This window comes from Pomacea canaliculata, linkage group LG14 (assembly GCF_003073045.1).
Source record: "Pomacea canaliculata isolate SZHN2017 linkage group LG14, ASM307304v1, whole genome shotgun sequence".
Lineage (NCBI taxonomy): Eukaryota > Metazoa > Mollusca > Gastropoda > Architaenioglossa > Ampullariidae > Pomacea > Pomacea canaliculata.
Window position 1 is genome coordinate 15,088,141 of NC_037603.1, and position 24,063 is coordinate 15,112,203.

Genomic DNA, 24,063 nt, shown 5'->3' on the forward strand with positions numbered 1-24,063 from the left:
ACAAAGCGTGGACATCTGCTGATATCTGGATTCCCAGCATGCAACATGGCATCTTCCAGATTTCGATCAGTGTCCAATTACTGGTCTTAGCAAGTGCCGCATGTCGGACCAGCTTGCCAATATGTAATTAATGAATCAATTGTGTGTGAATGGATTTTTCTTCCGGTGTGTAATCTTGTCCAGACCTCTCCCCTCTGTGTTGTCAGTGCGTAACCCACCCGGAATCCGAATCACCGGGTTTCCACTCTCTTCCTTGACTCTGGGTTATCTCCTACTTGTCGAATCCATTATTAATCAATGTTTTTTCAGAATCATTCATTATTAGCTAAGCATGTCCGTGTAAGTTTAAACAGGATCGGGCTTTTCTTTATTAGACTGGCGTATTCTAGAATTTTCTGCGATTTGATTGAATTTAGTTTGCTTTACTTTGTCGTTTTTTTATGTCAAATACTTACAGGAGTTTACCAGAGTGCTCTCTCTTTCTTTCTCTCCAAGTATAGGAAGAAGTTATTGATTGAGTAGAACTCAAAACACATCCCATTCTAATGACATACGGATTTTCTCCTTGTCGCGTTCGTCTGTCCGACATTGTCCCTCGTGTTTATCAGAGATGATTTTTTTTTTTTTTTTTTTTTACTTTATTAGTTTCCTTAGAGCTTCTGTTATGTTTCTGGAATCCTGAAGGATCTTTGTGGCGATCCCTTTTCATGTGGTGCGTGTGGACCTTTTTATTGAGGTCATTGGAAGAGAAAAATAGATACTTGTATTTGTTCAGGGTTAGTGATTGGGAGCTGGGGAGAGGATGACATATGGAGACACCTATTGAACCGAGATGCAGAAATCTTGGTCGTCGTTGTTGTTGGACAGGCCAATGAAAAAAAAAATAAATAAAAGCCAACCCAAGAAGCAGAAAGCAGGTGTGAGATTTGTGTACAACCCAGAGTGAATGATGGTCGCTTTGTTTGGAATAGTGGTGAGCTGTGCTTAGTGTATGAGATTTATCTTCTTCGCGCTCCCTCTTTCTCTCTTTGTGTATGTATTTGTGAGAGAGAGAGAGAGAAAGCATTCGTGCGGAAGTTTATATAGAATGCTTTCAAACTAACAATAGACTTCGTGTCTTATCATTCTCTTCAAATTTGCATCAGTATTATCGCCGTTGACGACACTAATCAACATTGCTATCGTTGTTATCGAATGCAGTTGTTTACTGTAAAGAATTAAAACAACAATATACTTAACAACTGTTCATTGCCTTCTTAAGTGCAAACGCTCTAAAACTAATACGGAATAAGAAATGAAGACAAACAATACAGCAGCCGACAGACCCCAAGTTTCTGACCTTTGGAATGATGCACTCATTACGGGTCAAAGGTCGATTGCGCTGTTGGCCTGTTGGCTCTGCTTTTTCCTTGCTAACTGCTCAGAGTTATGCCCTCCTACACCAGACTGTTTACAATTATTAGGTAATTAGGTAAAATTTATAGGCTTGTGCTTGGTGGGGAAAGTTTGCTGAAGCTTTCTTTGAAGCACCACTTCATTTGAAGAAGATCATGAATAATGGATCAGTCAGATTGAGAGAAGGGGAGAGAGAAAGAGTCTGGAAAATGTAATTTTGAAACCTTGATTAAGGGAAATGCATTAGAGTCCTACTGTGTGATACACCTGACACTGTCGAGGGACTTATGTCCACAAGTTGTGTACACCCTGTTCCGTGTGAACTCTTCACAAACATTTTCTTGTTTGTATAACCGCACTACCTGCTTGCAAGTTGTCCACATGTGGAGTATGAGGTCAGGGAATGTGCAAGAACAGATAGATAGTGAGAAGGAAATCAGATCAAACTGTAAGAGGAATGTATAATTGAAAAACTTGGCTTCAAAAGTGAATCAGAGACATTGTAGTTACTTGCCGAAATCATTGCCGTAAATTGTTAACATTACCTGGTCTGTTTTCTTTGCTCGGAAACAATCCCCCTCTCTTAGCCTTATCGGTTTGTTTTTGGGGAAAAATGCTCATTAGGTCTTGGATAGTTTTAATGAAGGCAATGACCGTCACATTTGTCTTTTAAATTACAGCCGCTGGGCGGCGCTGCACGTCAATTCGGAGAGAGCCGTTCAAACATCTCTGTAAGAAAGTGCCTTTGACGTTAGACAGTTGGTCGGCAATAACTTGGTCCTCGCTGATTTTTATAACCCTGACCTGCTTCCTGCCCTTCGATTTTCTCCTCACATCTGAGCTTTTATCCCCCGTAATGTAGCATCCTTCCCTCCACCTTCTTCCGTCTTTTCTTCTGTTACAAGCCAAGCTCCCTCTCATCATCTATCATGGAATGGAGGAGTGCCTGAAGACACTTTCAGACACTGATCAATACAGTTTGAAGACACAGTAAAAAGTGTGTTATGACTGAGGACAAACATGAATCAGGACGTCCCACAGTCAAAGGTCTTAGCCTCGATGGTAATAACAAACCCTGGGTTTTGTGGAACACATTTAGGCAATTAATTCTGAAAATGCGTTTGTTCGACATTTTTTTTTCATGTCCTCCTGGGGAAAGCTGCCGTAGAGGGAGTGAATGGTAAAGATTGCAGAGTATATGATGAGTTTATCTGGTTTCTAACTGTAGATAGGTTTTCGTTTACAGGAGTGGGAAGGCGAACACGGTATCTACTGTCCGGAATCTTGAAATCTTAAAGATATGCCAATGACGCAGAGAGAGAGAGGAGAGCAACTGAGGCAGAGAGAAAGATGGGGGGAAGGGGAAGATACAAAGGAAGTTTCTTTGCAAACAGTGTATGTTCAATTCTTCTAATCAATTTATCCCAGATGTGTTCGATTCCAGTATCTTCCACTGTTTACACACCGCCACGCACGCGGAGGCTTTCATTCCGTCCTCTCCACCATTGGCGATTCTCTGACCGATACTCTTCTCGCCAGGGACGAGATGTCTTGGCACTCATTGTCTGAGAAGAGGCAGCGGGTTGTGTATATCGTTGCTGTGCTTATCGAAAGAGCCGGGCGCAATCGGACAAAAAGGTACTCAGTTGGCCGCCATATCTCTACCCCGCACGTGGCGCTGGCAACAGACAAGGGAGATAAATCGTTCGTTCTCGGCGGTAGCAGGGTGGGGAGACTATCATCAGACTCCAATAGGGTTAGCTGCAGATTTTGCTACACTGTAGAGAAGATGGCGTAGATTATTTACAAGTAGATATTAGCAACGCTGAGTCACGTGATCACTGGGTCAGATTTTTGCACCTGTCGTTTTGAGAGCACAAAGTTTGGAAACTGTTCATGTAAGGGCGAGACTTTCTGTTAAAACTTACAAAGAAAGAAAAACTCCTGTTGTACATTCTTCTTTAAAATTCTTTGAACTTTTTATTGTTTCTCCCTAAACTTTTATTAGCAATCAAGGGACGTAAACCGGTTTCACTTCATCGATGGTCGTCTACTGCGGACAGATTGATGTTAATTAAACGCATCTGCCGATGCTGGCCAGGACATGTGCACAGGTTGCTAGAATGATGCAAGTACTAAAACATCGCACTTGGGTGGAGAGATATCCGATAGAAGGGGGAGAGAGGGTTGTGTGTGTGTAGGGAGGGGTAATTCATTGTCTCTATCAATCCCGCAATGATGAAATAGAAGCTGTCATTATTTTTCTGCTTTACTAAACTTTGCGATTTATTTCTCTCCCTCCCCCTCTCTGTTTTCTTTCCTTTCGAACATACCTGGAAGTTATCGATGCACATAAATAATTGAGTTCATACTCTTGTAAGAAATTCCTCCCGTGTTGAATTTACATTTAAGTTCTGTGCAAGGAGGGGAAAAGAAACATTCGCTGTCTTTAACCGAGAAACTGTATGTGTTGGAGGTAGGGTGTGAGAGGGGTAATGTTGGGTATCTACCATTAATATTTCAGGCGTCAGTATAAGTGCTATGGAGTAAATTGTCTGCTCTCCTGACTCTTTAATGCATTTTGTCCAGGAACTCGCTCAGACCTCGTCCTAGTTCCAACACAGGATTGGCTACAAGGTGTAGGTGCTCACAGACCCTGGTGGAAGTGTAGGATATGTTTATGGTTGCTAAAATGATGGCAAATAAAGTTAACGATGCGCGAATAGTCTGTCCATGACTTCTGTCACGTGTCAAAGAGGGCGCTGTAAATCACGTGATGAATCACGAAGCAGCCGAGGCTGAAAGACCAACTTTTCGAAATGATCTCCCACCTTCAGGCATGTGGGAAAGTAGCCACCTTTTCGCAATAAGTCCTTGTCAAGCTGACCATCACTTATTTCACCGGCTCAACATATTATTGCATCAGAATGGCGACTTTTCGCCATGGTGACGGGGATCCATGTTCTCCCATAATGCCCCATCACAGATTGGTCCAGCAGATGGAGGAGATAGCCTGTGCTTGTCTGGGGAGGTTAGACGAGCACTAAGTGGAAGGAAATCATTTTCGTCTCAACCTGCCACCTGAAGTTGCTAACAGGGGCTATTCCCCGCTTGTCCCCGGGTCTTTCCGAGCCCCTAGGATAATAGGATAACAAGGACACGAAGTCTGGCAGATGTGCATTTAAATTAGGATGTTGCATCGTGCTTGTGGTTGTGTGTGCATGACACAATTCTCTCTTCTTTGTTTTTGTTTGTCTAGGCTAACATAGCGTTTGTACGTGTTAGTGTGTGTGAGAGAGATAGAGAGAAAGGGGGAAGAGGGAGATTGAAAAAAACATCTTCACCTTCACAAAATCGACAAAAATAAATTCAGTAATGCATTGCTTTATTGCAGCCATACCCATGGCCACGCATTTTATTTTTCTTTCCCCAAATCTTCTCCTTTAACTTTTGGGTTTCCATTAATTGTGCGGTCTGCTACTGCTTCCTGTCGCGTGGCATTTGGGCCAGAACTACGGGGCCCGGATGTTGATTCCCTGCACGTTCAGCGTGCCTAATTCCTGTGATTGCAGCCTGCACAACATGACCCGCCGACCGCCCAGGGGTCGTGCTAGACCTGGAATTTAAACAGGCGGACCGATATTTGGAAAAGCAAAAGCTCCATTCCCGCTATGAAATGGTAAAGGTCATGCAGGGTACAATTTTTTTTTCTAATGACTGGGTAAAGCTCAGTGCAGCATAGTATTTCTCCCAAATCTGGATGAACACCCCTCCTTCACTCTCTCTCTCTCTCTCACACACATCTACTAACATCACCGACTTCTAAAAGAGGTCAAAATGGAGATGATAGGTTCCGTCACACTCGCAGGCAAAACTTATTGACATATGGTTCGTATCTCGCAAGGATGTTTGCATTTTCAGGACGGAAGTTGTGAAGGAACACGCGGGTAGCATGAGATAGTATTCACAGAGTGGAAATGTGTATCTTGCACTAAACTTTATTCAGTCATTAAAAAAATTCGCCGGTTTAGACCTTTGGAGATGTGTCTACAATAAATTCGTTTCATACTTTCGTTCCTTCATCATTACATCACTTCGTTATATTTTCTTGGGCTTGGATGGGGTCAAAGGGATGACGTGTGGCTGCTGCTTCTTTTTCTTCTTGATTTCACTTTCATAAATGCACACTTTTATAAAATAAAAGCGACTTGCTTTGGCTTAAATGTGAACGAGTGAGTAAGAATTCTGAGAATTGAACAGTTAACATAAATGCTTACTTCTAAGCACACACGCGAACAAACACACACACATTTCGCTTTCATCGTGAAGAAAACACCGGAGAGATTGGGCAGACAAACTTTACACAAGTTGTCTAATCGCAAAAGTAATCAGAATTTTCCCTTTACCATCTTCCAGAATAAAAGTGTCGTTGTTGGATATTTCTGGAAGCACACTCCAGTCGTTGTTGGGAAGCTCACAAGGTGGGTTTCTCCACCACTCCTCTCATCTTTCCATCGACCTCTGTAGCACTGAAGGAACACAGACCTTCGTTTTGCTCAGCATCTTGCTGTGAAGAAGGGTGTTGGTTGGGACCTGGGGTAGGTGGGGTAGATATAAGGTGTTTGTAAAGCCAGCTGTAGTGAAATGCACCAAAGGTAACCGGTGAACGCAAATACTGAAGTTTCTTTCCTACTTTTTTTTATCAATCCTTGATTGAAGCTAGATTGCTTAATGAAAAGGAGATAGAACAGAATGGAGCTGGCGCGAGATGAAAGAATCAGTTAATGCATAAAATTTATTTATTTATTTATTTATTTATTTTTTTGTCGTTTCCTATCTTTTTGTCTTTTTTTAAAAAAAATCTTTCTTCCAAGTCTATAAAGTTTATTTATAACTTTCATGTTGCTTTTAAAACAAATTATATAATGCAAATACATAATAACATAGTGTGATTGAGTGGGTAAGTGAGACGAAACGAACGAAAAAAAAAAAATCAGTCATTTATACATGTAATTTAATGATTTTTATAATCCTCTGTCGAACCATTCAGGCGCCTAACTGTAGTTTCCTGTCGCCATTAAAAGAAGAGGAGAGGAAGAGAGAAGAGTGGGTGTAGAACACATGATCCACCCCGCAGACATTTGGTCTCATTCCCTGCTGCTGTTCAAATACGATTTCTCTTGTTTCTTCATCTTCTTCCCCTAATCTATATTCTATTTTTTTCTCCTTGGAAATCTCGCAAACACAGATCCGTTGACCCTCACCTTCTTCCATTCATATGGCAGGAGGTCTGAGCTTCCTAAACCTCAACATCACTCGACCGTGTCCATCCGTTCTGCTGACGGTCTGGTTATGTTTGCTTCAAAGAACAGAAATCAAATTCCGCGGACATTTTCTTTTTAAATAATTTTTTTAATTTACGAAAGGTCTTCTTTCTCCCAGAACCAAATATATTCTGGTCAGTCCGGATGGAATCGGTGTAAGGAGGAGAGTGGCAGATGCTCAGCCTCTGTCTTGATCGTCTTCCATAGCTAAGGTCAACGAGCAGATAATAGCATCCCACCTTCCCCTTCTGTCGCCAGTTGTCTCCCGCTGTAGTAATAGCTACGAGGTTTATCTCTTTTTCTCTTTCTCTCGGAATGTTTGTCCTGCTCGATTTTGTTTCCGTTACGAGGCTAGTTTTGGTACCAGAGTTACGTCCCCTGCACTTCCAGCCATGCCTTCCATCAGAAAGTCACTTTTATTGCAGCATGAAAGACAAAAAGAAAAAAGGGGTAAACGATTTGCGCAAACGGTTTTTATATGTTGGGACATTCGCTGTAAAAGTAGATAGAAAATCTTTGTTCACCCCGCTCCACAAACCCATTTATTCAACTCGTCTTTATCCTCTGCGTTCCTTCTTTACAACCGTTATTGCCGACACCATCGGGTGATGTTAGTACAGTTCGTACTATCAGGGGGTTGTTAGTCTGCTGATACAATCGAGGTATCGTTAATAGTTTATTCTGTCGGTGTTGTTAGTACTCTAATACTGACGATAGACGAAGCACAACATACTATCCCTCTCAGCCACAGAAGGTAGCGCTAGTAAATAATAATAATGTTTATTTGAAAATGGAAGAAATAAAGAAGTTTGATTTTCAGATGAATAGGCAGCAGCGGATATTGACCACTTTTATGATTAAAGCATGGCTTAGAATGTCACTTCGTCCGAAAAAAAAACAAGAGTCGTGGAATTATGGTCATGGGGGGGGGGAGAGAGCGGCCTTGTCCCTTTTCGCGTGCCTGGGAACCGTTCCCCCATACTTCATTTCTGATGGGCTGGCAAAATGCAGAATCGATATATTGTAATTCACAGCGAGAGTTCGAAATGTGCACATGCTCCGTTGAGGAAACCTGAAAAAGATAATGGACCCTGCGATTGTCTCCCTGTTCGTCATTGTTTCCATTTTTGAGGCGTGGTTGGTTGGATAACTCTCTGGATTTCCAGCTGCTTCTGTTTCGGAACCGGTGTACGGTCTTTTCTTGGTGAAGAGTGAAGCCGATGTCACGATTCTTGTAAGAGAAAAGTTGATTTATCGTGTTAAGAGAAAACCCTTCCATCGGTAGAACACGTGACATGTCATCAGGACGCGACAAGATCCTGTTGCAGGACAGAGAGTGCGAGATCCGGCGAGCACCGGGCGACTTGACGGATGTCGTGCAGCGTCGGTTGCGGCTGCAGAGGGATGCTACTGCACTCGGACAAAGGGTCCTTCCTCAGTATGGTATCGACGAAGTGGACACCTACCCCTCTTTTGGCACCCACCTCACCCCACCATCCAAAAAATTTCCCCATCAACTCCAACGATGAATAAGCGGCTGATCACTACATTTGCACTCACACAAGCACGAACACGACTACCAACAGGCTCGTGCCACACCCTCTGTCACATCAGCAGCTTCAGGCAAGCTGAGAGTTGCTCCCCCTTCCCCTGATTTGTCGCCGACCTCGATAACACGCTCACACTCATGGGCCCGACTGGGCTAATTGGCCTGCAAAGGGCTAGCTCGCCGCAAATTTTCTGTCATTAGGTTTGGCCACCCCGAAATTAAGTGACTGCGACAATCGACAATTGCAGGGTGGCAGTCAGCAGAACAGAAATTGTCAAGGTGCTAAACAACAGTTGGGTCGCATAAACCGACCGCAAGACTTGTTTATGGACATCGCTAGAGTAGAACATTGTGTTCGTGTGTGTGGTTGTTTCTCATGAAATATTCTAAGATTTACATTTCTTCTCCTTACTCCTCTCCTCTACAGTTTACTTAGGTCTCTTCATTTCACTTCTTTCCACACCTTTTTCTTCCTTAATTCCATTCCTCGTCTTTAAATTTATCATCTCTTTTGTCAACATCGTCGTATTCTTTTTTGTCAGCTTCTTCTCCTTGGCTAAATATAGCCAGAGAAAATCTCCACCATTGACCAATGTGGACAATGGAGGCCCAAAGTGGGCAGACCCGGTAATTAGAACTTAACGAAATCGGGACGGCTGGAGCCATAACTCACTGGCAGCATTCAGTACGGACCGGGTCCAGCACAAGATGGAGTGCAGTCGATCCAGGAATGGGGGTAGAGGGGAGGGAGAGAGAGAGAACCCGAACCTGTGGAGGCGACTGTGTCGCGTGTCTAATTAGCTTCGCGGGATCCGAGCAGCTTGCGGGACTCCGCGTGCGGTGTCGCATCCAGCCACGTAGCGTGGCCAACGTGCGCGTGAAGTGTGTTTAGCTACTCTTAGTGTGTTTAGCTACGAGCGATAGGTATGTTTAGCTACTCTTAGTGTGTTTAGCTATTCTAAGTGTGTTTAGCTACGCGCATTCTTCACTGCCGCCGAGTAGACGGGAGACAACTCCGTAGTCGAGACTTAGCATAGCAGAGTTATTTTTCACTCTGGCGCTCCCACCCTTATCACCTACCCGCCGTGCATTACGATGCGTTTGACGGGAATACTTGCTTAACATCTCGCATTTTCTTGGCGAATGTTGTAGTTTTACTTTATTTAATTTATTTTCTGTTTATATTTAAAATCTTATTTTGACATTTGTCTCTAAGTCTTATATACGACATTACAATATGAATTTGTCAAATTTAACTCATGTAACAAAAGTATGCGTGGTGTGGGTGGGTGGGCGCATGTATATAGCTGGATCCAACCTTCTACCTTCCCTTCTTTATTCTTCACCCTCCGTTCATCCATCTTTCCCTCTCTCCTTCCTGAGACTCGAACCCCTAAGTTGTTGTCGCTCACTACGCTACCTTATTTGGCATATAAATCAAGTTCCTTAACTCTGTTATGCCGGTCGGCCGCTTGAGGGTCGCAAATTTCCCTTCGTCTGCTTGGCTCCAGCGCCTAGACGTCCGTTGTCCCGTCCCATTCCATCCCATTTACTAATTTCTCTCAGGGCGCCTCGTCTACTCGGACAGGGCGTCCACCGGGTTCTAGGTCCGTGTCCTGGTCGCATGAAGAGTCCAATTGGAGACGGCCGAGAGAATTAGCCTCTTTCAAGACCCCGTCATCGTGGTCAACAACAGGTCTCTTGGTTCAATCCCAAGAATAACATTTCAGAGGAAAAGCAACATAAAAGACAAGAAGGCGAAAACTGGGGACTCGTTGATCTTCTTGCTATCGTGACTAAAAGTAGTCCGTAATGGCGGCAGTCCATTTCCTTGCGAAGGTATCAGACTGGACGTGGCATATAACTCAACGAACCTTGTATGCTTTTGTGAAAAAACTCAGCATTTTAAAAGTGAACTCTTGATGTTCTTATCGATTTATAAAGACTCTTAAAATATTTCTTCAAAAAAATAGTCCCCTACCCTTAGACTTCATACACAAAAAAGCTTCATCAGTCACATTCTGACATCTGTCTTATTCGCTCTGTTACGCCCTCCCGCTTCCGAAATCTTATACTCCGAGTAACAAGTGGATTTTATTTTAGCTTTCCTTTAGGCCATTTTCTTTTTGGCAGAAAATCATTCCAGCCGTTTATCGTGTCCCAAAAATATTAAACGGAAAACGGAGAGAGTCGGTGGCAATCCATCTTTCCTGAAATGAGGGGAGTCCGCCGATGTGCGTTTAGTTTCACGGCTCCATGATTTGCGTAAAATGGTCGCTCGAATTCAGTGCGCATGCGTGTAAGAGCACGCAGGATTCCGCAATGTTCAAACGTAAAAGCGGGTAAAATGCAGTCCACGAAGGGTTGGCGAAAAACGAACGAGGTAGACGACCTGGTCGACGCCGCTTGCGATGTGACAGCCAATGACAGATGGCACTTTCGCTTCCATCATGGCGGCCGGAAGTCGACTCGCGTTTACGACATGCAGCCAGTGGGTCCGCGCCCCTGGACCATCGATTTTTCTTTCTCCTTTATTGATGAGCGGCAGCTTGGTTTGGAACCGTAAAAACGTATCGGGTGTACTGAGTTGGAAAGAACATGCCGATTGGTGCCCCCTTTTTCTGGCGGGACGTGTGACGTACATACGGGCGACATTTTTTTTCTGGCTTTCATTGTGTGGTGACTGTGAAATTCAAGCGAACTGGTTGTTAACCAATAGCCAAAGGACTGCATGAAACGACGATAGTGAAAGTGAAACCCTAACTCGACCAGTCGTCAAGAATATTGAGGATAATGCGTGTTCGGTTGAAGAAAAACGATATCGTCCTCGTTTTATCGTCGTCAATCTAACATTACAGCTCTGAAGAAAGGTGTTATCATCAATAGACTCTGAACTTTGGCTTTTTTTTTTTCTAGCAGGCTTCTGTCTCTTCACCTACCTGGGTAAGCGCACCTGGATACAACCAACTACCCACGTGTGATCGCTCTTCCGCATGTATTCGCTTTGCTTCATAAACTTTGACGCGAGCACGCTTGACTGGACTCGAGCGCCATTTAGCGATGAGCTTGTGCAGTCTGGTCATTAACTTGCACACTGTCACGCTTGTTTTTGAATACCATTTCCGGTCCCCTTGGAGTTTCCTGTCCATTTTTTCCTGAGCAGCCACCACCGCCATCCAGACAGACCTCCCACACCCACCCGACATGCAATAATTTTTTCTTCTCTTTTCCCTTCAGCGTTTTCTATTGTCATGGTCTACTGAGCTAGACTATTGTTGCCAGTCACGATCTGTTTATTGTTGTCGTTCCCTGCCTACCTTTGCGACGCGTAGGTCTTGTATTACACTCGGCAAGAACATCTTAGTGATGCCGCCATTTTATTGTTTATGAATTCATTATGTCGTTGTGATGGTGATGAAGTAGAATAAGGAGATGGTGGTGATACATGTGCGCGTGATATGTGATGACGTAATCTTAGTCTTACTGACGTCTTTCATAACCTGTGATGACGTAACCTTACTCTAGCCCTGACGTCTTTTATAACGTGTGACGTAACCTTGCTCTTACTGACGTCTTTCATAGCATGTGATGATGTAAACTTGCTCTTATTGACGTCTTTAATGACGTGTGATGACGTAGCTTTGCTTATTCTGACGTTTCTCCACAGACTTTGATTCCGTGCCTTCCCTTGTGTTCGTGGCCAAGGCCTTCGAGACGCCAGCCATCTTTTCGGCGCTTATCTCCATCATCCTCTACATCGTGAAGATCATCCTTCTCGTCAAGAAGCCGGAGTTCAAGCGGCTTCACCTCAAAGCCGCGTACCTCACCTTCGGAGCCATAGCAGGTGAGACTGCTTTTTTCTCCCTCCCTTCATCTTTTTATTGTTTACATTATTTATTTCGCTATTTTTTATTTATTTCTTTGTTCTTTCACTTTTCTTCCTTTTTATTTCTTCTTTTCTTCATGTCTTCCTTTCTCTACTTATTTCTCATTCCTTTATTTTTTCTGTTTTATTAACTTCTTTATTCTTTCCTTTATTCTCCATTCCTTCCTCTATTTATTTCTTCATCGTTCATTTCGTATTCAATAAGAGCTGAAAAAAAATTCTATTTCACTCCACTTATTTTGACGATGTACACAATGAAGAAAAAAATCTTTACCTTATATAACGTATTTCTGTGGTTAAAAAAGTCTTTAATAATAACATTTCTAATGAAAACACAATCCACTTAGAACTTACGAGAAAATTTCATTTAATTTAATTATTTTTGTGAGGATAGCTACCGAAGAAACAAATGTCTTACGCATCCAGTATTTTTATAATGTTAGCTAAACTAAAAGAAAGCTCCTCTTCACGTCTATTATTTGTTTATTTATAATTATGGATATATTAAAACTAAATATCAACTCACCTCCATTTGCTTTTATAATTGTAGCTAAATTAAAACAAACCTTCACCTCCTCGGTTGGTTGTGTGCAGGTTTCGCCGCAGCAGTCGGTGTCATCATCTTCTGTGTGATGCTGGACAAGGATCGCTACGAGCTGAAGTGGGCCCCCTACCTCAACGGGGCGGGTGGCGGCCTGTACATCCTGTTCGGGGCAGGTGGCTACCTCAGCTGGAGGAACCACGCGCAGGAGGAGTTCGAAGACGACCGCAGTGACTACGAGAAAGAGTTCGTCGACGCCAAGAACCACAGTCATCATCCGTTTTTGGACCGAAGCATTTCCAAACAGTCCGCCAAGTCAGACGTGGTCTGACAGGAAGTGATTTTGGCGTAATCACGCCAGACCAATAGGAAGAGGAGGAGGAGGAGGACAAAGGGAAAACGAACAGCTTCTGAGGGTTTCGCTGATGTTAAAAGTTTGGATCTGTCGAACGTTTGACCAAGTTTGGCAAAATTATATGTGAACCTCTCGGAAAGGAAAATGGTTGGGTGAGGTAACATTTGAGACATTGAAACACTGGTCCAACGTCTTCAGCCAAGTTCAAACCTGTTTGCCGATACATTGTCTGAAGTGTGACTGGGACTGGAGTATTTCGGATGGTTGCTGCTTGAGCGGTTTACCCGGTTAAGAATGGATATAAGTACCTTGGCATGTACAGTCAGATTTACTGCAAGGACATGGACGATAAAACAAGGATTCAACGACTACGTCAAGTGATATTTACTAGCATGGTTTTTAAAAAAAATATAATTTAGAAGACGTAGTCTTTGTTGTTTCACATAGCGCTTGGCTAGAGTAGAGTATATAGATGTTGGTCACGGTGTGCTTTCAGGGGAAGACAACTGCAAACGAAGTGATGTTTCAGGTTGTGGAGTATACCAGGCTTGCACACACAAAAATAAACGGAAGTACCCGGCGGAGAAAATAAGTTTCAACCATTGAATTCTACGCCAAGTTTCACAATTATCTCCCTCTGAAGTACAAGGACCAGAAAACTTACTTTTACTAAGGACCAGATAATTTTTTTTCTAAAAAAGTGTAGTGTAAATAGCTTTATTTGAAACGAAACAAAGAAAATAATTGTCAGTTTTTCTCTTCCTGTCTGCTGCAGGGGAATTTTTGAAAAGACACAAGAAGGTTTTTGTGACAGGAGATAACAGATGCTTCCTGTGGAGGTTAGGGTTGCGATACTGCAGCAGTGTCAAGGATTTGTAACTTCTTCACTGGAGAGCTGGTAGGGGACAGTCATCCCAAGACATCCCAATATTTTTATATCAAAGATTTGTTTTTCTTGACACGACCGCGTGGGTGAGATAAAATTTGAGAAGAGCTTTATACACAAAAGCGTCGACATGGACAAGGTATTGGCTTGAATAGCAAGAAAAGTGTGTTTGCGCAAAGAACAGCAGTGTGTGCGCACAAACGACACACGTGGACGCGCAAAGATAAATGTAACGGTACCGAGGGACCACGTGATGCATCATTTCACAAAAACTCCTGTTTGTGTGTGTGTGGCGCGCAAAGACAGAAAGCTCTTAAAATAGCGAACCAGTCAACTGCCATCATTCTTCGTTACTTTCATTGCGCATCGAAATTTGTTTTGAAAGATTTTTATCGACATCATCAGCATTTGAGCTTGGAATTCTAACCAGCGTTACCTGTCCACATGTTATTGAGTACCTTTCTTGTGGGAGAGGAATGATTGTACAATTTTTTTTTTTTATTTTTTTTTTTTTTTCAAAGCTTTCTGTTAAAACCTGTTTTTTGTTCTTCAGAAGACTATTTACTTCTTAATGCTGACAGTTCAATACACATGACCGTCCTTTTTTGTTGTTTTTTTTTTCTCAAGTTGGTGAGATACTATTTGAACAGGCTAGCACACAGATGTGTAGCGCCGACATTATGTTTGCAATATTCAATCTTCTGTATCTAGATGATTTTTGTTTTATTTACCTATATTTCTCTGTCCTGATTTTTGTAGCGATCGACCTGTTATGGATTCGGTCGTGCAATATTGTTCCTGGACCATGTGTGTGTGAGAGAGAGAGAGGTAAGGGTGAGGATAGTTCTGTGTGAATAATTTCCAAGGTGTGGGATCAGGGACCGCAGTAAACAATAAACATTGTTGATAACAGCATCGTCTTTCACTCTCGAGGACAAACACAAAACATTTTATCACGAAGCGTTTAGGGCTGCTTACAATATCCGGATTTTTTTTTCTTTTTTCTTTTTTCCATTTCATGATTAAGCATCGGGATTGATGATCGAGCACAGCGGGAAAGTTATAAATTAATATTTAAAGTGTATTCTCGTGTATCCATCAAAGAAACAGCAAAATAATTTTATTTACAAGCAGACAAGTTTTTGTTTTGTTTTTTTTTTCTTCTCTCCTTCTCATAACATCTACAACGATGACATCCTGCTGAAAATCGGAGGCCAAACCTTTCCTAATGACCACTTTACATTCCAGCAGGGCTTTATACTTGGTTGTTGGTGATCTTCATATTGTTCGTTGTCGTTGACGATGGAAGGAATATTTTTTGGGATGGGGATGTGGAGCAGAAGAGTGGAAAAAGCACTGAAACTAAATGACATCACTTAGGCACGGTAATGATCACTTCCGCCTTACAGCGCACTGTAACACAAGCGGCAGCACTGGGCGTTGCCTAGGCAACAGGCAGGGCAGACAGGAAAGTAGCATTATTGGTTGTCGCCCTGCTCACACTTGGACCGTCAAGTCACTCCTTTCAGAGTATTGTGCCAATTTGTTCTTTTCTCCCTCATATATTTATATCACTTTTTATCTTCCTCTCTCTCTCATTTCCCGTTCTCTCCTTCACGCAGTTTTTCCTCCTTCTCCCTACGAAGTTTTATTCGTTTAATCAGTTTTTTTTTCTTTTTTCTCGAAATGGATCTGATTGAAGTTTATTTACTATCTTTAGGGTTTGTTTCAAGCAACTGTTCAAACAATTTTATTCTCTTTCTTCTAGCAATATTTGTTTTGTTTTGTTTTTAACTTGCTTTTATCTTTTTTCTTGCATTGTCTTGTCTTTCCTCTTCCCTCTCTCCCCGACCTTTCTCGCTCTACCCTTGCCGTCCCAGACTCTGAGGATAATGATGATTATTATTATTTTCAGTCTGCCCATTGCTATAGACGTGTTTATTGCTGAAAAACAAATGAAGAAATATAATTTTGTAAGAAGTCGGACTAATCCCAAGATAGGATTATTTGTGGAAATATACTGTTGGATTCCTTTGTTTTTATGAGAGCTGTTAGAGCTAGGGGCTTTCGTTCTTTGTCACACATGTTTCGGCGATCGGTGTTTACTTTGTTATTTTCGTTTGTTATGTTAGATTTTACATTTGCAATACCTGGTTTCCCTTTTTTTTTTTACTATTAAATATTTTATAATTGTAATCCAGTCTCGGAATCCCTAGTAAGTAGGAGGAAGAAAACTATAAAATCATGATTCCTATTCTCTCCTTGAGTCCCAGGTGGTCCTGTGGCGCAGCGGCTGGTGTTTGTCGCTAATGCAGTGAAGATTGGTTGTCCGGAGTTCAGATCTCGTCTCGGGCATGCTTTTGTTTTAGATTTTGTTTCTTGTTTTTGTTTTGTTTTTTGTTTGTTTGTTTTGCCTTTGACGCCTGATTTTAAGGCTGAATGCCTTCCCGTGATATAGCCTTAGTTGCCTTAGTCTTAGTCCTCGAGTCCCCACTCTTTAACATGGTTTCAGAAACGTAGGAAAGGCTTTCTTATGGCAATAACACCATTTACTATTGATGACCTCGCCTTTCTCTCACATTGTTATTACAAAATTTTATTTTATTTTCTGTTACGACCAGACTGAGACGCTATACTTTGTGTATTGTTCATGTTGGTGTTGACGGCAGCAGCAGGCTGGACAGTGTGAGCAGACAACTCATGTCACTAGATCATGTCGGGTGTTTTTCATATATTTTTTGTGAGGGGATGGGGTATTGTATTTGTTGATCCTAGTCAAGCTAAACTTTATGTTAGACTATCCCAGCTATCTGACACATTAGTGTAGTGTCACGATTTCCATTCCTTTATCACTGTTCCCCAGTCGTTGTCACTATTCCACGCCTTTATTTTCAGGCTGTTTTATTTAAATTCATATTTCTGCTAGACATGGGTTTCTAAATCAAATAACAATATTGGTCCCGTTTTCATTATCTTCATTATTTGCACTGAAGAATGCTTTAAATTCTGTACAAAAGTTTATAAAGCTAAATCACTCCCATGGGTCCAGCAGTCCTTTTTCATCTGTTTAATTTGTGTGTGTTGTTGTTTTCTGTTATGTGGTATTTGGCACTGACTGGAACAGCTTTACGTGAGGGACGTTTGCCGACCTCAGAGTGTCTTTCACTGACACCCAGCTCCAGGTGTTCCGGTTCTCATGCAAAGACCTATCTGCTGACCACTCAGTTTCTGAGCGAAATCTTTCAAGATACGTCCATTTTGGCCAATCGCATAGCATTTTCCTTTGTTTTGAAAATCACGACTAGCACGAGGCATGTTCACACGCGTCACTTCTCCAGGGCAACAGACCGACCAATCAGACGTCAGCATTTTAAGGGCCATTCAGATGTGTGGTCGAACTTTTTACATTTTCCGTGAGGCAAGAAAAGATTTTGGTGTCGAGGGTATAAGGTGGTGTGACGTCACATCGAGAGAGATGAGCGTCGCTCACTACACCGTGAATTTTGAAAGAACCAGCTGCATGGGGGATGGAACATGTAGGACCAGTGGCCTTGTTTTTTAAGTGTTTTTTTTCATAAAACAAACCGTAGGGGGTCAGTTTTGATCTGCACAGTTTCTTTCAGCATTATCTTCCCCAGATACTTACCTATTGGACAACTACCTGTGTGTGTGTGTGAGAGAACGAGAGAGAGAGAGGGAGGGGAAAGATAGTGTGTAGGTGTGTAGTTCTCCGCAGTCCCATTAACTGACAAAGGCATTTCACACTTACCTCGTTCTGTTTTTATAATTAACCTGACATTGTGTAATTTATTATTGTTATTTTGCTCTGGTGAAGTGTGTGTTTATCATTCCTCGTTTATCTTCATTGTTTATTTTAGATAATGTTTTCTTGTCTTATGAACCAGACATTATAATTGAACTTTGACCTGCCATTTTTTTTGTTAGATTGCCCCACGGGAACGTTTAGCGAAGAGTCATTAATTAGTATATAACTATAACCATTATCACACACTTCAGTCTTAGCTTCTTGTCTCTAATTTCTAAATTGTCATGTCTCTAATTTTCTTTGGGTTTACATTGTGTGCACGACCCAGAACCGCTTACAACGGCGTAAGGCAGAGACGAGTTATTGCCAGTCTTTGTCTCCCCTTCTTCATTATCTCCCCTTGAAGCAAAGCCTAGTCATTGCTTCTGACATCAGTGTTTAGGACAAGGCTGATAAACTTATAAACGACTGCAGGAATATATCATTCGTACTAATTAATGCACAATGATAGTAATAACACAAATATTGATAACTTTGTAGTATTATGTCCACCTTCACATTTTGAAATTTGTTTTTTTTCTCTATTCGCACAAGAGTACCTTTTGTTTATTTAAAAATAAGATATTAAAGAGACACAACAATGACTAAAATGACTTACAAATCCACAACAACCCTCTTCCTGTTACCTTTGCCAACTAACCTCAGTTTCCTTCTCTTTATTTTTCAATAAGCTTTTTCTGTATTCACTTGTTGACACTTTCTTGCTGTAGACTGTGTACTATTATGTTTATAATAAGTTGACACATCAAATGAGTTCTTAAACCACATTCTTTGGCAGATTATTATATGACCGCCATGCAACAGTGTGCCAAAATGTGTCAGTTAGTGGACTATGTGTCCAGTTGACAAGGTTCCTCTGGTCTCAGCTTGTGTTCTTGCTGACATCTCTAGACAGGACCTTCTTGGCTGGCCACATATGACTATGGCAATATTTTTATATGACTGTCATGCATGTGTGCACAAAACATATTTGACACTGTGTGTTTGGTTGAGGGAACCTTGTGGAGAGGATGGTGTTTGAGGTGGTAGCCAGAGTAGCCGGAGTTGACAGTTGAGATAGTATCTAACAGAATTATTATTAATGTTGTTAATCCTTTTTGTTACAGCGATCACAGAGCTATTGCTTCGTTTATCGCGCAGGTAAATTAAAGTTGTTTATCATGCGCATAAAGTGGAGAATTATTTTGTTTATCATGCACATAAACTGAGCAGTTGTCATGTCTTGTAGGAAATGACCAAAAATGCATTTTGAGTTGTCTACTGCAGACATGTGTGGGTCCAGTGGCAAATTGTAACATGATCATCATTGCTTTCATTGTTCACAAAGCGAAATTAATGTTATCATCAAATTATTCACTGGTTCTTTTGTTTGTTTGTTTGTTTGTTTTCGGGGGGAGGGACAGTGAGGAAATGCCACTGTTTACTCAGAATACGAGCAGTATATGCTGTTGAATGGCATGTTATGTATAGCTGAGTGGTCATTGGTACATAGTGGGAACATATTGATGTTTGGTCAGTTTTCATCAACTTTTTTTTTTCTTATGAATATGTGCGTTGTATTTGTAAAGTATGCGAACTGCAAAACACTATACAATCATTAAATTTTGTGTAAAGATGAAGTTTTGAATCGTTTTTTTTATATATTTGTTGTTGTTTGTGTTGCGGTCTGTATTAACATATTCTGAGTTCTACCTACCTAGCTAGTGGTGTACTATATACATCCCTCTTCCCCCAACCCAGCATCTCCATTTCATATCTGCACGACCTGACGTCTGCCCGGACGTTGGCAGCTTCCCTGTAGATTTTCCGTTTTTCATTTTCTGTCCTACAACCCTCACGATAACACACAGCAGGTTCCTATCCACCTCCATTTACATGATAAAACATCATAAAGCGGAAGAAGAAAAAGAAAGAAAGAAAAAAACCATGAAGTGGAATGTTGTGTGAATTTTTTTGGAGGGTCATGTCACGTGATTCAAACTATAAAAACGACTAACGCAAATTTGAATTTTTACTGTTTTATTTGCTCTTGAGTGCAGCATAAAATTTAATACTCCCAGACTTAATCTAATAATTCAGACATTTATTTGAAAACGAGAAGCTCGTTTCGAGAGCTTGACATTTATGAATTGCAAATTTGTTTTGCAATAGCACGAGGCAGAGATATGGCCATTTGCTGTCCGTGTTTCCACTTTTCTACATGCGGACATTTCCATTCCATCCTTTTTCCTTTCATCTTGTATACCGAGACAGGGCTAGTGGATCAGGATTTTTTTTTTTTTTTATAATGCGTTTACGGAAATCTTCATCTTCAACTATGGATTCGTGTTCTTCGCAGCAAGCAGCTTGGAGTTACAAGGGAAGTAATTAATGTAGAAAAACTATTCCTGAATTGAACGTTATTACTTCCCCTGTCATTTCTCACGCATGTTTGGCCCTGATAGTCTGCAGATGTGCAGTGAACAGTGTTCGGCGCATAAATGAAACACTTGGGGAGATGGCACTATTGCTAATGCGAAATAGCATTCTCAGTAAAAGCATTTATTATTGAAGGAAGGAAAGGGGAAATTTTGATACCAGGGAGGAGAGGGAGGAACAGCATCAAAATTACAGGCCGCTGTTCGGAAAAGGGGGAAGACAGTAGTAGAGGAAGAGATTCTGATTTCTGGGTTTATTGCAGTGGGTACAGGTGAGGTTTGAGATGGGGTTACTACAGTGGATACCGATATGGATACATGTGTGGGTTCTTTGCAGCGTAAATAAACAAATAAATATGTCTGGTCTCCGACATCCTTTGAAAAGTCGAAGATCAAGAACAAACAACAAGTCGGTCAGAATCTTGCATAAATTTCGGTGAAACTTTAGCACAACACCAACATGTACTAACATGAATTTCTCATTGGTGTTTCTTCATTTGTTTTGTCTGTGTTGGTGTGATGACATCTTTTATCTAGCAGCCTTCAGTGGAGTACTTTCTTGAAAAGTGAGCCTCGAAAGGTTCCCCTGTATCCAAGATGATGATAGTGGGATGTCGAGAACAAGACCTTGACCCTGTCGTGTTGTCTTTTCTGGGTCGTAGGTCATGCACGTAAGGGTCGGGTAGGAAGAAGTGTGTGGCGATGACAAGGCAGACGACGACCGACAACATGCTCAACGTTTTGGCGGGTGTTCTGTGTCTCCGCCACATGCTGAGCCTTTTTCTTTCCAGGTGATCACTTTGAAAGGTAGGTATCTGCACACCATTACGAGGCATTCAATTCCTCTTGCACTCTCTGTATACAAATAAATTGGATGACTTCTCACAGAGGTGTGTGTACGTGTATGTATATCTATATATGTGTGCATAGGTGTGCTCTCAACATTACACATGTATATAAGCTTGTTGGGAGCACCAGTCAACTTAAACTGATAGAAAGATGCAAAACACCAGATGGAAAGACGACATATGGAAAAATAACAGAGGAATGTTTGTTATACATTGTAAGCACGTGTACAGAGATAGAAAATCTTTCACTGACAATCGCACGAGCGCACAGACACCTGAGAAAAGTAAATATTGTGACAAAAGTAAAGGACTGTGACAGTTATAAATGATTGTGACAAACGCACTATGATTGACAAATGTTCAATAGTTGACATTCGTGCACATCTTCACAAACGCATGCATTTTGACAAACCTGGAAACAGACAGCAGGAGGAGACGATCTTTACGACGACAGAATCAGCGGCGTGTGTCTCACCTGCCCGTTAGTTGTGTCAGGTGAACATTAAAGTCAGGCTAACAGGATGTGATGGAGGACGTGGCAACCTTCATGGCTGTACACACGCATGCGCCTGAGCGTATCCTCCCCCCAACACACACACCACCCCGCACACAGACTCCATCACGACAGGTCATCGAGCAGCTCGCATCGTCATGCGATGAGGTGTGAGAGGAAGACTTAGTCTACAAAACATGTTTAAGAAGAAGGAGGAGAGCGAAGTGTACCTTCCCATCGCTTCACCTGTAATCCTCCTATCAGGTGCCAAGTTATTTCGTTCAGTGAGTTTTTCTGTCTGCCAGATTGGAAATCTGAGGAGAAAACAAAGCTATGTGTGTGTTTGTATGTTTGTGTGTCTGTCCACTCAGCTATGTGATAATTGCTGTGTTTCTGTCGCATGTCTATCTCTTGAAACTTATGGACCGTGTAAAATCTCGTCCCTGGCGTCTTTGATCATAAATTCAAGCAGACATGTCTACCTGTCTACCTGTCAGGAGGGTTTTTAAATGAGCCTACCTTTACGTACTGCGTAAATGTTTGTGTGTGTGTGCTCGCCCGCGCATGCATGCATCTGTGTGTGCATACGAGAGAGTAGGAGAAAGCGATAACATGATGATGATTGTAATGATATAAAGGACTAATGTTTACGATGAAAGCTTTAGACACAGCCAGAAAAAGAACAAAGACGAAAGAAAGAGATGAAGAATAAGGCAAATATACAGCAAATATGAAATCAAAATAAAACTGAAGAATATATTACCTATCATGAAATTATGGTTTTGATTTAAATGTCCGCTGTTTTTAACACCTTCAACTCCAATGACTAAAATATCTTGAAAAAGTAAACTCAATACCCATGTCGGGTCAAAAATAAATATGAAGGTGCGCAATTCTGTAGTAAATTTATTCCATTATTGAATGCACCAATTTCAATAGTATAATCGTAGGTTGATTTTTTTTAATAACTGCACATTGAGATCCTGTTTCGCTCAGGTGGTGTTGAGACAGGTAATTACTACTCCAGGACTGTTACGGTCTGACACACACGTGCTTGTGCTCTCTGGCCAAGGCGCACAGCTCTCAGATTTTAACAGATTTGAAGAGATTCGAACCAAAATGTCCTTCTACCATCCAACCACAAATTTTATTCACGAGACAGTAAGAATAATAATAATAAAGACAGCGAGACACGACAAGCAGGGGCCACGACCTTTGACTCTCACCTTGACCCGATGAAGCAGAATCAGAAGATGGAAAACCGTAAACATTCATTGCTACTGAGTGCAAACAGGGAAGTTTTATCATTTGTAATAATATAAGCTGTACTGTTCAGCTCTATAGCTGTTCATTTGAATACACATCATAAGCTGTACAAGCTACATGTGAACATCTGTCAAAGTTTTGTCTGAGTTGTCGCTCGCTCATCCCTGTAAACAAGCAAACACACTTTATTGCTCACTGAGCTCCACTTTCACCGTAAAAATTAGATGCTAAAATATTCAGTTTTATTTAGTCTATTCCCTTCTATGATATGATAATAATATTACGCTTTTCTTGTGCAAATTAGGTGTCATAATATTGAGTCTTCATGCGATTGACTTTTATGATAATAATATTCACTTTTACTACGAAAGTTTTATGTCATTGTATTCAGCAGCATTTGTGCTATTCACATTTGTAGTATAATTATAATATTATCATTTATTTTAAAAGTATACTACATCATATATTCATAGGTGTGCGCATTTGTTTTATGCCCATAGAATAGATGGTATAGCTATGATATAGGATCTCAAAGAAAAAGAAGCTGAAGCATTTGGATAAAATCCTCAATGGCAAGCCCCGTGAACAGGCTCCACATCCAGAGACAAAAGTTCGAAAGCTTCAGACGAGGATTATTAATACAGTTGAGGGTGATGTCATTGTGACACCGATGTCAAACTTAGAGACCCTTTAGTTTTTCTTCACTGGCCCGAATTTTACTTTGTGATCCGTCCAGGTGAAACAGAATTTTTCAGGTGATGACAGACAAGGATATTGCTATAAAACAGGCAATGGCGCGTGTATATTCGGATGTGTGTGTGTGGAGGGTGGGGCAGTTGCTGTGGTGCAACCGAGCGTGAAGAATAAGCCTAGATGTGTGAGAGGAATGATGAGATATAAGTCATACCTACATGGGAGCAAATACGAACTACAGGTAGTCCTCGACTTACGACGGGGATCCGTTCTTAACGCGGCGTCGTAAACCGAATTTCGACGTAAGTTGGATCATACGTTCATACAGTACTGTACCATAATAACAGTACAGTACTGCAAACACTTAGCCTATCCAAACACCTATCCTAACACAGTACCCTACATAATTATCAATAAACATAAGTACAGTAAAATATTGTGCAGTACACTACGCTTTGTTATCACTGTCGCTTTCATAGGAGCAGATCCTGTCACGTGTTCAAGGATGCGATCTTTATCCTTGATAATCGTAGCGACAGTCGAACGACTAAGTCCTAATGACCTGCTAATTTCTGTTGCTGTTT

General features: G+C 41.5%; 1 protein-coding gene and 1 long non-coding RNA gene across 2 annotated transcripts in view; one reads left to right on the forward strand and one right to left on the reverse strand.

Annotated features, from left to right (window-relative positions):
• The window catches only part of LOC112555056, a 54,190-nt gene extending 34,809 nt beyond the window's left edge, over window positions 1-19,381 (forward strand). Inside the window, exons 3-4 of the mRNA XM_025223212.1 lie at window positions 11,936-12,112; window positions 12,749-19,381. Of these exons, the coding sequence (XP_025078997.1) occupies window positions 11,936-12,112; window positions 12,749-13,026 (455 nt within the window). The 3' untranslated portion in view covers window positions 13,027-19,381. The remainder of the gene's footprint in view (window positions 1-11,935; window positions 12,113-12,748) is intronic.
• LOC112555057 lies at window positions 15,886-21,651 on the reverse strand. The gene is made up of 2 exons (XR_003097396.1): window positions 21,440-21,651; window positions 15,886-20,994 (listed from the first exon to the last, which is right to left on the reverse strand). It is a non-coding gene; the product is annotated as an uncharacterized LOC112555057 (long non-coding RNA).
• Window positions 21,652-24,063: the final 2,412 nt, after the last annotated feature.